The sequence below is a fragment of the Sardina pilchardus genome, chromosome 13, assembly GCF_963854185.1.
Source record: "Sardina pilchardus chromosome 13, fSarPil1.1, whole genome shotgun sequence".
NCBI lineage: Eukaryota > Metazoa > Chordata > Actinopteri > Clupeiformes > Clupeidae > Sardina > Sardina pilchardus.
This window is the reverse complement of record NC_085006.1, coordinates 13381410-13398698: the sequence shown is the minus strand read 5'-3', so window position 1 is coordinate 13398698 and position 17289 is coordinate 13381410. Positions and strand designations below refer to the sequence as shown.

The following is a 17289-nucleotide window of genomic DNA, read 5'->3' as shown; positions in this document are numbered from 1 at the left end:
AGGTGGACGTTCTCATTTCGCTACTCAATGGTAAAGAAGAAGAAAAAAAGAAGACGACGGCAAAAATTGAAATAAAAAAACTTGGGAGAGCCAAATGGGTGGGAGCTTCCAGTGTGTATGCTGGGTTGAAGGGTGAGGTCGCGGCCAGGGAATGGTGGGGTTGGCTCAGCTGCTTGGCTGATCGGAGCAGAGAGTGTTTCTTTCTCTCCACTCCACTCCTTTTTCTCTGGCTGGTTGATGGGTGGAAGAGCAGAGTCTAGCAGCTCCTGTTGGGGGCAAAGGCTGTCGTTTCTACATCTCCTCATCCTCCTCCCCTATGACCCTCTTCACACACACACACACACACACACACACACACACACACACACACACACACATACACTGCTGTGGCTCTGCCTTGCTTTATGCAGTAGACCTGCTCTTGACTCCGGTTCCCTTTGATTCGATAAATAAATAAACGCCACTTGGGGGATCTTTTCTGCTTCAACACATAACATTGCTTCCTTCCCATTCCAAAGTTTAAACGACAAAAAAAAGGAGAGCGAGAACAACAAACCCAAAAACTTTTTAAATGAAAAAAGTTCAGCCTTTGCAGTGACTGGGGTGGGGTGGGGAGACGAGAATGGAAATGACTCAAGTCCTTTTTTTCCGTTTTCATTTTATATAATTCAGAAGGGGGCAAGCACTTTGTATTTTCCCTTGTTAAAGTATGCATTCATTTAAACTTCTTGTTTTTATATTATTGATTCATTTTTTTTCCATCTTTTGATTTTTTTTCTTTTTCATCTTGGTTGCATTTATTCTTGATTTTTCGATTTTTTTCTTTCTTCAGAAGAGAGAGTCTTTTGTCTTTCCTGGGATGGGAGGGCTACTCTGTTTGGCCATGGCTGCGAGGTGACAGGACTGTGCTCTCCCTACACAGTCTGAAAGGCCTTGCTCTGAGCTGGGACCATCACCCCGGTGGGCACCGTCAGCGTTCCGGGCATGTTCCGTGAGTTGAACTTGGGGGTGATCGGGGGCTCGGGGGTCTTGGACACTGCCTGGTTGTAGGTGGGGGGCGACTGGAGGAAGCCGGGCCCGGGGGGCTGGCCGTTCTCCTTGAGGGCGGCCACGGCGGGCGGGCGGGGGCGGGGGACCCCACGGGCGGCGCTGTTGTGCACCATGGACTGGGTGGAGGAGGCTCCGGAGCGCGAGCTGCCCGAGCGAGAGGACGACAGCGAGTTGGGCTTCACCAGCTTGGCCTTGGGCGCTTCCGCGTCCTCCCTGGAGGTGGACAGAGAGAGCAGGTGGGGACAGAGCAGCACAGAGATGCATGAATTATTGAGACTGGCAAAGAAATCATCTTGCAGAACACACCCAGGTAAGAAAACATGCACACAACACACAAACGCCCACGCTCTCACAGACATCACCACACACACATCACGCACATCGACTCACACACATGGTGCCACACGTACTGTACGCGCTGATTGTTTTAGAGATTCATATCACTTCAGTTGCCTACTCTTAATCACTTCAGCTGCAACCCCTGCAAACATTTTGTAGCATAGCCTCATAGGCGTTTACGTCATAGGCCAGGACCTGATGTATTATTTATCGAGGTCTGCATTCTCAGTCACAAGACCGTGTCAACGAACAGGCTCCGGTGCTACAAAACAGCAGGCGCTACAGACGACGCACTTAATCCCTCTTTAATTCCGGGGAAATCCAGGTGAGCTCGTCGCTTGTGTAGGCACACGGGTGGGATCTCCTCCCCTCCGGTGACGCGGAACGCGCAACATAAACAGAAAGTTGCCGTGTAAAAAAGCGCCATTCCCCCACATTCCCCCATTCCCTGGCCCCGCCTGGCTGTCTGCATTATTCAAACCGCCGTCATTCTCCCCCAACCCAGCTGCATTATTCACACGGACACTAAACTGTGACAAGGAACACGGGAAGTGCTAACACACGCGTCGGGGATCGGTGACTAAACGCATTACGGAGCATGTGGCTGGTTGCCTCAGCTGCTGTGGTCTGGGTCCTGATGAGCACGGTGGCCCTCCAGATACTATCCCACAATCCCCTGAGCCTCACGTCGCCGCCCCGATCTGCTGCTGCTGGTGGCAGAACCGGAGCGCTGGGCTGGGCTCCCTGGGCTGTGAGGGGGAGGAGGGCATTATAGGGAAGCAATTGGGGGCAGCTGACCTTGTGGCAGCCATTTCACACATGGAAGTGCACAGTACGCACGCACACACACACACACACACACACACACTCACACACACACACACACTCATACATAGACACACACACACACACACACACACACACACACACACACACACACAATACACACACACCCACAAAAATGTCCACTGAGAGACACCCAGCAAAGTGTTAAATCGTAAGTGCTCTTTTAGGTGAATTCAGGTGAGAGACCTTTAGATGAGAGCGTACGAGTGAAAAGGGTGGAGAAGCGGAGATCATGGGAGAGAGAGAGAGAGTGACAAATAGCCAGAGAAAGAAAAACAGAGGAACAGAGAGAGAGAGAGAGAGAGAGAGAGAGAGAGGGGTGAAGGAGGGCCACAGTGAAGAGCTGCCAGACGGCCGAGCGAGAAGTCTCACCTGATCTCATTGGGGGTCTCCTCCTCCTCGTACTTCTTCTTCTCCTTCTTGCGGCACACCAGCCAGACGATGAGGATGATGAGCAACACGCCGAAGGAGATGCCCACCACCGCCCCGGCCACCACGCCGATGCCCCGCACATCTGCACCCAACACAAGCCGATTATGAGCGCACACAACACACTTTTTTTTTATCCACCATGCCAGAATAATCACTGCGTTATTAAGTTAACCCTTTTTTTAATGGGCCACTGAGACCCCTCTTAGAGGCTCTGGCTGAACTGTTAAAACACTAGCAACAGTATCCTATGTCTGGTTTATTCAGAGTTATGACACGACGTGCAATATGTAATAAAAGAATGAAGAGGAAATTTAATTTAACGGCAGGGAGCAGCCATGGGTTATGATTGCACTGGGACATAATTCTGTGCGGGGCTTTTTCACTGTAATTTGTAGTGGATGGAGGCGGGCAGGCGAGGCAGCACACTCACTCAAACAATCAAAGGCACGAGAAGGGGGCCGAGCGGGGCGACTGAGCTAGCGGGCAGGCGAGCGGGCGGGCAGGGCAAGGCGGCTTACACTTTATGTAACTCTCAACCTCCCTTTTCCCCCCACGCTCCGAACATTAAATTTTCCAACAGTACCTCTCCCAAAAGCCATTAGCTGGGGACGTTGAGAGATGGCTATTTGAGTGAAAGCAATGACCAATGGCCACCCTTTGAGTGGACTCGGTCCCCGATGTTGGGTTAGAGTGGGGCGAGCAAGGGAAAAGAGAGAGAGAGAGAGAGAGAGAGAGAGAGAGAGAGAGAGAGAGAGAGAGAGAGAGAGAGAGAGAGAGAGAGAGAGAGAGTAAAGGAGAGCCAGTGGAGGAGCGAGGAAGGGGAAGGTGTGTGTGTGTGTGTGTGTGAGGGGTGGGGGGTGAGGGGTAGAAATGAGATTTTTCCGCTGCTCGGTAGAAGCTGCATTCATCCATCACGCTGTCCCGGCCCCTCCGCTTGCCCTGAAGTGCTCTAAACCACTGATCCTGGATCACTGTCCCCCTCTCTGATCCCTAATATCCTCTATTAGGATGAAAGGGTGTGCGACTGATCCCAGAATGAGAGAAAGAGAGAAAGCGAACGAGAGCGAGAAACAGAGAGAGTGAATAGACTCTTAGTCCTTAATGAAGACGGGTGTGTAAACCCCAACTACTCACACTGCAGGGTGACCTCGATGATGCAGTTCTCCTCGCCGACGTCGTTGCTGGCCGTGCAGCGGTAGGAGCCCGAGCTGTCTTGGGTCAGGTTCCTCAGGGTCACAATCTCGGGGTTCTTCAGATCTGGAGAGGAGAGAAAACAAACATGGAGGACGACATCAGAGGACATGAAATGAAAAGCGAAGCCTCCCTGAGATGCAAAGGGTCCTGATTACGTGTGGTTTTAGATGATGACACACAGGGCAACTTTTTCCAGCCATGTTGCTGGGGAATGTTATTCTGGCTTTGCCATGTTCCCACCGCTACAGGGCAACAATGCCTTTTCTGGAGAATTCTAATCATCAATAGGCAAGTCATCCATGATCATCCAATCAGAATAAACGGAACTGGTTATGTGGTTGTCCAGCAACATTGCTCAGAAAGTTGCCCCATGCCCCATCACCTTTACATGATGTTTAATGACGCCAGTATATTGAGCATAACTACTTCACTTGGACGTCACAACTGAGAAATCCCCACATGTTTTGTCTCAATGACAGCCTCTAGGTCGTCCTTATCGACAAAATCAGCACTCAGTGTCTGTGTCTCTTGTCCATTTCATGAGATACTCTTGAACGCAGCATGTGTCCAGCTATGGTCATTGGTTCGGAGCGAATGCCTTGGTGCGCTCCGTGGTGAGCGGTGAGTGATTCTGTCAAACGGAGGGCTGCTCTCGGGGTGAGGGGCTAAGGCTGGCCAGCCTTCACCTGATTCAGGTCTATTTCGCCCGAGCGCTGTCTGTCGCCCGAGCCGAGCGCGCCTGCCGTACATGTCACTCTGATGCATGGCTCTTGGGGGAAAAGGGAGCAGAGGAGACGAACTGCAAATGTTTTCCAGCGCGCCCGTAAGCTCCGGGGCCTGTCTTCTGAGCATCCGACGCCCCCCTCCCCCTCTCCTCTTCCACCTCCACCTCCTCCTCGCTCCCATGATTGAGGAGGGAGCGGAGAGCGCTCGGAGAACTCGAGTGCTCGCGAGTGTTTGTCTGGAAGAGCGATGCGCCTAAACGATCCGCCGGGTCGCTTACTCATCCGGCACTGACAGGAACGTAACAGCACCTCCCCAACCCCCACAACACACCCCTATTCCCATCCCGCCCCGACTCAATCCACCAATGCCCCAACCCCCCCCCCCCCCCCCCCCCACCCCAAACCCCGGGTGATAAATAATGATAGACAGTGAGGTGCTTTATAGTCCAATGAAAAGTAATTAGAGCGAACAGGTGTTGTTTCATGGTGGCTGTTAATTTTCAGCCTTTGCTCGGGCCATGTTCCACTGCTAACACACTTACTATCATCAAGTCAATAGGTGCTGGAACCCCAAAGACAAGACTGTGTTATGGGCCTGTGGGTACAGTAAGCCTCACCATTAAGCTTTTCACATAATTAACTTCTGCAGATTATAGAATCTATGAGCTATGAGTAAACATAACTGCTGAAGAAGATGGTTGGTAACATTAGTGTAACTATTTCTGATTTATTGTAGAGTAGAAAGAAAGAATAGTTAAGTATGTTTCACAAAACCTTCTTTCTTTCTTTTCATTTTTTTTTTAAAAATAGGATGAACATGGCAGTCATGAGTTTTTAATTGCTGTTAATTGTTCATTTGGACACAAATAACACAAATTCATACAGATGATGACTAACTGATTACCATTCCCATAATGAAAAACATCTACCCAGTGAATTAACACTATTTACAGTGTCCAAATCAACATTCCTCATACCGCCATTCAAAACTCGAGCAGGCCTACAGCAGGCTCTTGCGCCATTCACATGCTGGTAACACATTCTGCACTCACCCACTAGGGCCAGGGGGGGAAGCTTGCCGGTGCTCTTGCCCTTGTCCAGCACTCGCTCCCATTTGTAGTGGATGGGGTCAGAGCCGTCGGACGACTTGCAGCTCAGCTTCACATCGCTGCTCTCCACCAGGCGACCCTCCATCCAGCAGCGGGGCTTTGATGGCTTCACTGAGAGGGGAGAAGAAGCAGAGACCTGGTCACAACCACATCCAGAAGGGACAGAATTATGGACCATATGTTGTTTGAAAATTAATAGCTGTATGTTATCTTTTGTTTGAAAAATGCAAGCCCGAGCAAGTTTGGACTGGACGCAACATTTTTCTTACTGTGGAATCACTCAAAACATACTCCATGAAGGAAAAGAAAATCTAGCAGGGAATGTGAGTCTGTGACACTTTGTGTAGTACAAGAAAATCAACAACGGCCAGGGGACAAATATAAAACAAAAAAACATCCGCCTTGAGCAACCTCGGCATTTCCACACAGACAAGGGGACACTTAACATGCCTGGAGGAGAAAGCCAGTTAGCCCTGCCAAGACAAACCATAAAAACCATAACCACTGTTGAAGTCGATAGCATCTATGAGATATGCAAGATACCTGACAAAAGACACGTCTGCAACATTTTTATGGCAATCTCTCTGGCAGCACATAGAGTACACTCCTAACGGCCTGAACGCCTGAAAGCGCCGCGGAAAAAACACTTTATGTTCCTGTGGCGCCGCAAAAAGGGGATCCAAAGCGGCAATCAATCACACTAAGAGACATCCACAGGTCTGGATTTGTGTTGCTTTCTTCTCTGCCCTTCCGCCTGGCCCTGCTGGCCTCTCAAGCTTTCCCCCGGTGCGGCTCGAGAGGGATCGGCAGTCACGGGGGCGTGAGCTCGGGCCGCGGAGCCCCATCTCGACTCGGCACTGAATTTACTGACTCATTAAAAGCAGTGACAGGGATCAGGGAGCGGGAGCGGCCCAGCTGGGCAAGGCCGGAGTGGCAGGCGGCAGCCCCCGCCTGCACCCCGGAGGTCAAGGGTCGCCGCTCCTCCACTCTCAGACCTGCACTCGTTTTAACACTGCAGTCCCCGGGGCGCTCTCCTCTGATTTGGTGCCGTTTCGCTTTAACAATATTTATTTATCAACACCACAGCGTTGGCCTTTGAGCTGTAGTTTTGCTTGGTCATACAGTATTGCATTCTATTGCATTCTATTCTATTCCATTTTACAGTGTTCTATTCTCCTCTGTCCTCACTAGAGAATAGTTACGACTGTGCCACCCAAGGAATCTGAGGTACATTATAGCAGAAGCAAGTGCCATTTCTGGCACTAGACAATCCCAGTTGTACAAATAGGAATAGACACCTACATATAGTATACCCCCCCCCCCCCTTTCTGCCTCCCACCACCACCCACCCACACACACTCTGAGCAATTTGTAGGAAGGAAAATGTTGGGCTCTAGCGTTCTATCTCACACCTCTGTCAGGAGCAGTTACTTCTCTCAGCAAGCAGCAAAATACGAGACCAAGCCACACACACACACACACATACCCACGCACACATACGCACACACGCACGCACACACACACACACACACTGACACCACATACTGGGCCACTGCCAAGGCATTATCTTTGCATGGTGAGAGAAAAATGCAAATGCTCGTGCCTTAGAATGGAGAGTGTCACCGCGGCGCTTGGGGCGATTTGTAAAAACCTCTGTGCTAACTCACCGAAATGTCTTCACAGGCGGACAGGCAGGAAAAAAAAAAAAAAAAAAAAACGAGGGTCAGATTGTGCGGATAGATTAAGAGAGCATTCCATTAAGGGACCCGTAATAGCCAGATGAGCTAATCTCCCATGATGTGTTAATAAACGATTCTTTTTTTTTTCTGCCCTTCCTGTGTGCAGCCTGGCTTTGGTAGGAGGGAGCGGTCTGTGTCCGGCGGGGCCTCCTCTCTCCGTAAAGCTCTGAGCTGTTCCTGGCAGCTCCAGACGCCATACGTCCTTCAAATGAGCTCTATACTTGTGAGCGGTTTCATCGACAGCACCAGGCTGTTTTCGCAGCACGAATGTGCCCTGGTAAGCACCATGCACAAGGGGAAAGCAAAAACCACAAGGCTCAACGCTCACACAGATAGGACATTGTCTCAGCTGATTGTGTATTATTGGAAATGCTTTTGAACTGAGGGCCTACGGAGCTTGGAAACAGGCGTTAAATAATTGAAACCAGATCTACCAGTAAGTATCCAGTAAAAAAAAAAAAAAAAAGTCAATCATCAGAAGAGGCTTGTCTGGGATTCATTTGGAGTGACGCTAAACTGTTTTGCGACCAGCAGAGAAAAGACTCAAAGTCTCAAACAGCATTAGCTGTGTTTCATGTTTTAGAACAGATACAAAAAAAACTGTATTCAAATGCACCACTGAAGAGGGGGAAACACAATTCAAAACAGTGGTAGTGACAGTTCTTCAAGACAGAAAAAAAAGCACTGGATATTGCACCCACACGGCAAAAAAACAAACAAACAAAAAAACAAATACAGATAAACAAGAGATAGACAGAGCTGAGGCCAACAGCAGTCGCAGAAGCAAATGGAAAAGAAATTGAATCACGAGGAGGAGCGGGAATTGAATTGAATCATTAGCCCGTCAGAGCCCAAGGAAATGTAGTGTTGTTGTCGTGGACTAATGTCGGCCTGATGGCCGCGCTGGGCCACTGGGGCCGGACTCACCCAGCACGATGAGGTTGACCAGGACCCACTGGTATTTCCCGCCGGTCTTAACCTTGCAGGTGTACTGCCCAGAGTCGCTGAGCTGCAGGTCGCTGATCATCAGCGAGGCGTCGCCGTTCAGGTAGTCGCCGGCGAAGGACAGGCGGTCGTCCTCATTCTCCATCTTGTACACCTTGTTCCCGAAAAAGGTGATGACCTGAGAGAGAGAGAGGGAGAGAGAGAGAGAGAGAGAGAGAGAGAGAGAGAGAGAGAGAGGAGTTAGGGATGTAGGGGTCAGAGAGTATAACCACAGGCTATCTTTGAATGTCAATAATGCACTGGGTTGGAGTGGATTGACTGGACAAGGACTAAGTTGATTTCAACTGAAAGGATATGTGTTAAATTGAATCAAATTGAATTGAACTGAAACAACTGAGTTGAAAATGAATTGAAAGGACTGAATCGAATTGAGTCGAAAGGGGGTGAGTTGAATTGAGTTAAAATGAATCGACAGGACTGAGTTGAACTCCAGGTTGATTTGAGCTGGACTGCACTGTGGCCAGGTGGTACACAGGGCAGTGTAACAGTGGGAGCCCGTGGGGATGTTTATACCGCGCTACAGTGCTCACCTCTCTGTCCCTTTCATCATGCACAGTTAGTGTATCCGGAGTCCACCTGAGGCCTTGCACGGGCCTCTCCCCCCTGCCCCCCACGCACAGACAAACACACACTCACACACACACACACACACACACACACACACACACACACACACACACACACACACACACACACACACACACACACACACACACTCACACACTCACACACACTCAAACACTCACACACACGCACACACACACACACACACACACACACACACACACACACACACACACTCACACTCACACACACACACACGTGCACGGGGGCTGGCGGAGCTTGTAAACATGAAAGCAAGGCTGTCACAGGGTGGCTGCTCTCGGGCACGCCGGGCGGCGGGCAGACAGGTAGTGCTAAACGCCGATGCCACAGCGCATCAGGGTGAACGGGGCCGCCCGGGCTCCACCTGCCTGACCTGCATATAATGACTGCCCACTTCACACAAGCACGGGCACATTCGCCACGCAGCACTGCACGCCGCGCCACACCAACCATGCTGCTGCAGGCACCTCGTGTGCGTGTGTGTGTGTGTGTGTGTGTGTGTGTGTGTGTGTGTGGCACACATCTCTTCATCTCTTTCCCATTTAAATGTGTGTGTGTGTGTGTGTGTGTGTGTGCATGTGGGGATAGGGGCCAGCCAAAGGGATTGTGTGGTGCATATTTTGCTTTCATAACTGAATAATACAACAAAAGCACCAGGACAGTGTCCTACAATGCCATGGACAAAATCATTTCAATTCTATTACTATATAGTGACTAGAAACAGCTGCTCTGAGTAGACATGGTGTATGTGAAATGATTAACTATATGTTTGGTGTGAGGCTCAGCTAAGTTCAGCTAAGAAGATGCCAGTAGAGGTGTTGTGTCATGGTCTCCTAGGTTGCCGTTCTATGCCACAGGTCAGGTGAGTGGCTCTAAACTCCACACTGCTAAGGTGTGTAGTCAACACCTCGGCTAAGAGAGGCCAAATGTTGACAAGTTGCGGTCCTCCATTTCGGCACGGACTTACAGCGCAATAAAATACATGATTTATTCATTCCGCTACCGGCACAGTCTCGTTCTTAATCAAATTTTCAGACGTTTGATTTTAATTAATGGCGCCTTCAATGTTATCTCTGTGTTAAATATTAAATGGCATGCGCCTGCCTCCACAGACACATTACGCCTCAGATGTGAGCACCTTCCACAGCCTTCCTCATTACTCCTTTCTTTTGTTGTGTTTTTTTTTCTCTCTTTTTCTTCTGAGGTTCTTCTGGAATGAAATCTCGAATTGATAATCAACAGATCTACATCTCGTAGAGATGACTTGCATAGAGAAAGAGGGGGCAGGACAATTGCTTTTCTTCTCGACAAGGAGCTGTTGAGGATTGACAGTTTCATTATCATCTCCGATTACACGCGAGACACTTGATCTTTCACTCACTTTCCGCACGCGGAGCGATACACGGCTATACACCAAAAAATTGAAACGGCACAAAACGACAAAAAACAACAGCAGCAGCAACAACAACAAAAAAGGCAGGAAAAAAAAAGATAAATTGGGGGGCTACTGCACACATTAGAGATGATCTTAAGTTGAGGAGTCATAATTCAATGAGATAAACATTCGCGCCTGAGCTGTGTCACATGCTGATCTGCCTCGCGGCGCATGAAGCTTCTCTCCAGCTGTGTTTACACTCCGAGGGAGAGATGCAAGGCCTGTTTATTTATTTATATATGTACATTTTTTATTTATTTTTTTTGCATTTGTTTGGGGGGAAAATGTGCTGCAGGTGGGCAACTCTCGAGGTCTGTCGCTTCCAGACGGGACTGAAGCATGGAGAACGCGATTTACGGCTAAAAGCTCTGACTTTGATCGGGACTTTGATAGGCTTATGGGAAGAGTAGGCAGGTGAAAAAACAACTCTGTACAGATGCTCAGGAGGGACAGAAAGGACGGGGTGTGCACTGGTAAATCCAGCGTGAGGCAACGATGATGTTGAAATATGAAATATAACAGGGACGTGAAAAAATGTCATGTCAATGTCACTGCAATTACTGGAATGATTCTACTGCAAAGTTTAGCGCAGAAATGACGATAATGCGTTCGGAAATGAGCGGATCTCATACACATATGCTGCAGTGGTGAGAAGTTTCTGTTTGACTGTGTCTTACTCTACGTTAAGGAATGTGTCTGGGGGGGGAAAAAAAGGCAAGGGCAATTGGGAAATGACTGCAGTGTCAACAAGAGAACGGATGAATCAGAAAGACAAACACAGAGACAGGAGAGAGTGAGATAAATGGGGGAACGAGAGACTGACAAAAGAGAGCGTAATGGAATGCTACATCGGGACAGAGAGAGACAGAGAGAGAGAGAGAGAGAGAGAGAGGGTGGGGGGGAGAGAGAGAGAGAGAGGGAGAGAGAGAGGAGGAAGTAGAGAGGGAGGACTGTGGGAGAGTCAAGGTTGTCTTGCTTACCACACGCTGCTTGATATTGGGCTTCTGCAGGATCCACTCGATGTCCAGCGAGTCGCTGGACTGCCAGAACTGGTGGTGGCATGGCAGTGTGGCGTTGTCCCCGACAACCTGTTTCATCAGCGCCGTCTGGGCACTGGCACTCAGGAGACTCAGCAGCACTGCAGGTAGAGAGAGAGGAAGAGAGAAAGAGAGAGGGAGAGAGGGATGCAGAGAGGAGGGAGAGGGGGAGAGGAAGAGAGGGATGAAGCGAGGAGAGGAGAACAAAGAGAACAAAGAAGTGAGACAATACTCTTATGATGGAGTCTGGCAAACAACTGCGCTGCAGAACAACAGAGCTGCTGCTGCTCAAAGACTAGGAGAAAAGGCTGCAAGGAGGAAAGCAATATATGGCAATCCGTTCCTTAGGATGGAAACAACACAGTGAAAATGCTGATGGAGTATATGCCCCTATAATAGAATTAGAGCTGTCTCTTTCCCCCCCATTATAATCGCCTTGGTCAGTGCCCCAGTTTGCTATGATCTGCATTTGCTTTGCTTTTCTGCCCTCAAGTTTTTTGGAACACTGCCTCGAACAAACCGCTGGGAAGAGATAAACAAATCAAAACACAATAGTCACACACAAAAAAGCCTGAGCTCTCACAGATGGATGCTTATTCTTTCCACAACAGCCTATTTACACGCCATCTAAACACACTCGAGTATGTTCACATACATACAACAAGATAAAACAAATGTGACCTTGGCCTCATATTGACTATGGCTGGCTGAAACAGGCACTAATGCTATTTGATGATACTATCTTTTTCTAAATGAACAAAATAAGGTTTGTTTACCAACGAGGATTGAGGACATACTGTACACCAACAACCAATCAAAAGAACAGCAAATATGTGCATAAGTCAGTAGTGTCCTCCTATGGAGGGACGGTTGACACGGGGAATAGCGGCTGGGTACGGGAGGTAAGCAGAGGACAGGCTACGGCTGTTGGCCCCGGGAGCGCCGGAGGGGCGTGGGGCTAATTTACTGGCCGAGGGGCAGGCATTGCTGCCGGCTGGAGGGGAATTAGAGGCAGGCGTCAGGGGGATTTGCAGCCTCCTGGGTCCCAGGGGGGGTAGATGGGATATGTGATTCCTCCCACCTGCCGGAGCCGGAGCAGTGGCGGAGCACAAACAATGCCACTAGGCTGCATGCTTCTCGCCCGGGCTTACGCTGGGTGCAAAACAAGGCGGATATTTCTGGAGCTCCCGGCATTAGTTCCACGAGCACGTCTAATCTGCCGTAACTCGAGTGCTGCCACGGAGAAGTGCACTAGCTAGCGATCGCAAGCCAGAGCGACAGAGAGAGAGATAGAGAGAGAGAGAGAGCGAGAGAGAGAGAGAGAGTTGGGAAAGCTGGGGATTCACTCGCCCACTGCTCGAAAATAAAAGAGTTTGAGTGTTGGAACACGTCCCCGGTCAAGTAAATATTATGACACTGGCGTTATAGCCTCTTCATGACGAGGCTCTCCACGGGCCGCAAGTGTCTGGCCTGATCCCTCACTCAGCGGCCAGCGTTAAAGAGACAAGATAGACACTCTCCCGGGGCCCTGGGCGCTACGCAGTGTGTGTGTGTGTGTGTGTGTGTGTGTGTGTGGGTGGGGGGGTTGGATGGGGGGTGACGTTCGCTTTAAGTGTGTTGTGTCTAGACAGTGAGTGATTCGGCATTTGTCAACTCATCTGTCGGAATGCGTGTGCGACCCCTAACCCCGCCACGTGGGTGGCGACCTGTCCGTCGTCGAGACCTTGCGTCAACCCCCCGCATCTGTTTTGCCAGGGCCCGGCACTGAGTGATTGATGGACTCGGGTGCCCACTCGGCCAATGAGATGGCCGAGCTGGGTCACAGAGCCCGGACTCCCTTGGGTGTGCAAGTTGAAGGGTTTAATTACCAGCGCTAATTTAAAAGCATGTGACGTCAAAGCCCTTATGACTCATAATAAAGTAATCAAGGCTATGAATCCTGGGCAGAGCTAAAAAGTTCCCTACTTCTTCCCAACTCTCTCTCTCTCCCTCTCTTTCTCTCTCTATCCATCTCTCTCTCTCTCTCTCTCTCTCTCTCTAACTCTCACCTGGGCTCAGGTCCAAATCAACTACCATCAATCCCATCTAACATCCTGCCTCGCTCTGAAAGGAATACCTCACTCAAATTAATTAAAATTCAAATGAAATGCTCGTTTCATTTACCAAAAGTGCTTACAAATGCTAGTCCTGCTGAATGCCTCTATTTACTCCTACGGTATTCCACAGGGGGAGGAAGCTACCAAAAAGACATAATGTTCAGCACAAAATAATACAAATGTTTAAAATAATACACCCTCCCTCCCAGCTGACAATAGAGAGAGGTGAGGAAGCTGAGAACAAGCCAAATAGATTGAGACATAAAAAGCTGACAGAGGGCTGAAACGGGGACGAATTATCTGTGTGGAGCGCAGTATATCACCCTGGCATATCTCATCCTGCCATTAGGGGCTGCCACATTAAGCCATCGTGTCTCTCTCTCTCCCTCTCTCTCTCTCTCTCTCTCTCTCTCTCTCTCTCTCTCTCTGCAGGTCTCCTGCTGATGGGAGAAATTACCCAGGGCCCTGTGGCTCTCCCCACCCCCCACGGGTGCGTGTCAACCTAAAAGCCTGAGTCAGCGAAAGAAAATAAATAAATAAAATGAACAAAAAAAAGGAAAAAAAGAAATACACCGTGGCCAGCCAAGGAGCTCCCCCGCCAACCCAACCCTGTACCGAAACCCCCCTCCCACCACCACCACCACCACCCCGCCCCGAGCCATCCAGTGTTCATGACTTTTTAATGCAGAGTTCGCACACTCATTTATCTTGTGTGCGCACCGCCAATACCGGTTTGAATGGAGTTTTTTTTTTTACCCCCCTCCCTCTTCTCCTTGCCCCCCCCCCCCATCACTGCTAGAGTCCTCTATACCCCTCTGAGGTCTGTGCTTGCCGAGGAGACCTCTTTGCATAGCCCTTAATTGCTTGAGAGGTGGGCGGAGGGAGAGGGAGTGGGGTGAGAGGGCTGGGTGGAGGGATGGATGGAGGGGTGCGGTGGGGTGGAGAACGGGGTCGTCTGCAGTGCGTCCGGGCCGAGCAGGTCTGCTGGGAACACATCCCTGATTTAGCTCCACGGGCCTAATCAGAGACCCCTGGTTTCTCCCTCACCCACGGCTGAACCCGGAGCAGTGTGTGTGTGTGTGTGTGCGCACGGGTGTGTGTGTGCTCGATAACGCTTCACCTCCATCACATGCCTGGACCTCGATGGGCAAGATGGAATTATTTTCCTTGTCATACAATGAGAGCATTTCATCAAAGAAAAGTGTGTTTGTGTGTGAGTGTGTTTCACGTGATTAGGTATCTGTGTGTGCTAAATCCTATCAGAAGGTTAGTATGTTTAACACCCCACACAAGGAAAGAGAGAGAGACAGAGAGAGAGAGAGAGAGAGAGAGAGAGAGAGAGAGAGATTCATATTCATGTCTTGCTGCCTGAGTCTCTTTCTCATACATATCCACACACATCTGCTAGCACGACTCTTAAGTGTGTGTGAGTGCGTGCGTGTGTGTGTGTGTGTGTGTGTCCCTCTGGAGGAGGTGTAGCTCTGCTGGGTGTGTACCAAAAACATACTGTACTGTTGTGCAGCTAGCTGACTCATTCCTGCAGACTCTGGTAGGGTCAGTGGCATCTATAAATCAACAGTGCGCTCTGTTACGACTCTGATATTAAAACATGCTGGCAGGGGCTCGGCACACTGAATGAAAACTGACTTAAATGCCTCATCTGTCAGGGGAGATATAATATCCCGGCGTCATTGCCAAACCCGGCCCATGGAATGGCAAAAAATGGTTTGTCATGGATCAGAATCCTAATGTCTTCCATATGCGAGCAAACATGAAGCCATTTCTCGGATCCAGGAAGGCTTTTTGGGGAAGAGTCGATGCAGATGGCACGGCGGTCTGAAACCACTTGTCCGATGTTCCCCTGGCGTGTGGTGGTTTCACAGACAGTCAGAGGGGGAGGAGGAGGAGGGGGGACTTTTGGAGCCATAGTTGTGTTCAGCACAGCTGGGCAGCACAGAAACCACCAAAGGGTTTTTTTGAAATGTAGACAAGGGCACTTTTTTCGCTGAAATGTGGGCAGATTCCTCACCCAGACTTTTCTTCTTATTCTTGTATCCTTTTTTTTCCGTTTCCACTGATATAAAAAGACTATACAAGGGATTGTTTCTATATTTTATCTAGCAGGAAGGTGAAGGATCTGTACATAATCCGCTGATCTCTAAAAAAACAAAGTCTTGCTATAGCTGCTCTGGGCCAAGCATCAACACCACGTAAGGGCCATCCAGCGTGAGAAAGCATTTCACAGGTTATTTTTACCTTTGGGGCGCAAAGAGTGCAGTTAGAAGGAGCTGGGGTGGGCAGGCAGACGAACACAGAACTTTTGAGTGCAGAGGGCCTTGAAAGATTAGAGAGATAAAGGGTTCTTCAGCTATGCTTAAAACTAGCGATGCTCCAGCAGATCCTGCTGCGTTTCTCTCTCTCCCCCCCCACTGTTCTCCTCACGGGGCCGGGATCAAGCCCGCGTTACAGCGCCGATAGCTTTGGCCCCAGTGCGCTAACGCCTCCACTATACCCACTCTGGCCCAGCAAGAAGAAACAAAAGCGGAGCACTTTATAATTAACAAAAGAATGGTCTAAGCGGCGTGCCAAAAAAAAAGGGAGGGCAGAGAGATAGAGAGAGAATGAAAGAGAGTGTGAGAGAGAGAGAGAGACAGAGAGAGAGAGAGAGAGAGAGAGAGAGAGAGAGACAGCGTGAGTGAAAGAAGGGAACCAATTTCTGTGAAAAAGCCCTAGGGGGAGTTGTGCTCCAGTAAATCCGCCTCCCCACAGAATCCTGCAATCTTATTATAGTTGAGCCGGTGGGACACAGCAGGGCAGACGCAGCGACGCAGCCATGGTGACAGTGGTGCCACCCCCCCCCCCCCCCCCCACACACACACTCCAGATCCCCCCACACCCTCATCTCAGGCCCCAATGTCCAGCTTGATCGTTTGGGGGGTTGGGGGGAGAAACTGGGAGTCTCAGCCTGGCTCCCCTGGAGTCCTGCTGGCAGACCAGGCGGCGTTAATCTCCCTCTTGGCCTGCTGACCCACACTGCTGACCCTGCCCAGTGTCCCCCCGTCCTCCTTCCGTCCTGGCCAGAGGAGTCGTCCCCCCTCGCAGCCCCCTTGTGAGCGGGCGTCTGGGGTCGACAGGCTGGCGCAGCTCTCTCTCTCTCCTCCTCGGCACACGCCTGTATCGCCCCAAACCCTCGCCGCGAAAACAAAGAGCTGGATGGAGATGAAGAGAAGTGTCGTGGCGCCCTGATGTGCCACTGTGTGTGTGCTAGTGTGTGTGTGTGTGTGCGGAGGTGTTTGTGTGTATGCCTGCGTGAGTGTGTTTGGGGGAGGCAGTGTGCGTCTGTGTGTGTGTGTGTTTTGTGTGTGTGTCAGTGTGTGTGTGCGCGCATGTGTGTGTGTGTGTGTATTTGCGTGTGTGTGTGTGCTTGCATGTGCGTTTTAGAGTTATCCTTCAGCTATCTTGGCAGGCACTGCAGATTCCTGGAACAATGCAAGGGCAGTGATCTAAGATAAGCCGCGGCTGGATAATTAGCAGTGATGAGGCCGGGGCGTGAGGATGCTGAGTGGATTTCCATGTAGCGGACGCCTTGATCAGCCTTTGTTATGCGCAGCATCGGCCGCATTCCTTTAATGCAGGGGGACGATGCTTTTTAAATCGCTCCCCCTCTCACTCTGCA

At 50.1% G+C, this 17289-nt stretch overlaps 1 protein-coding gene across 1 annotated transcript in view; it reads right to left on the bottom strand.

The window, feature by feature from the left end:
• Nucleotides 1-353: 353 nt before the first annotated feature.
• Nucleotides 354-17289, bottom strand: part of clmpb (CXADR like membrane protein b) — an 80559-nt gene continuing 63623 nt past the window's right edge. The window contains exons 2-7 of the mRNA XM_062552861.1: nucleotides 11461-11618; nucleotides 8362-8557; nucleotides 5639-5806; nucleotides 3802-3924; nucleotides 2608-2749; nucleotides 354-1263 (exon numbers count right to left, since the gene is read on the bottom strand). Coding sequence (XP_062408845.1) covers nucleotides 915-1263; nucleotides 2608-2749; nucleotides 3802-3924; nucleotides 5639-5806; nucleotides 8362-8557; nucleotides 11461-11618 — 1136 coding nt within the window. The 3' untranslated portion in view covers nucleotides 354-914. The remainder of the gene's footprint in view (nucleotides 1264-2607; nucleotides 2750-3801; nucleotides 3925-5638; nucleotides 5807-8361; nucleotides 8558-11460; nucleotides 11619-17289) is intronic.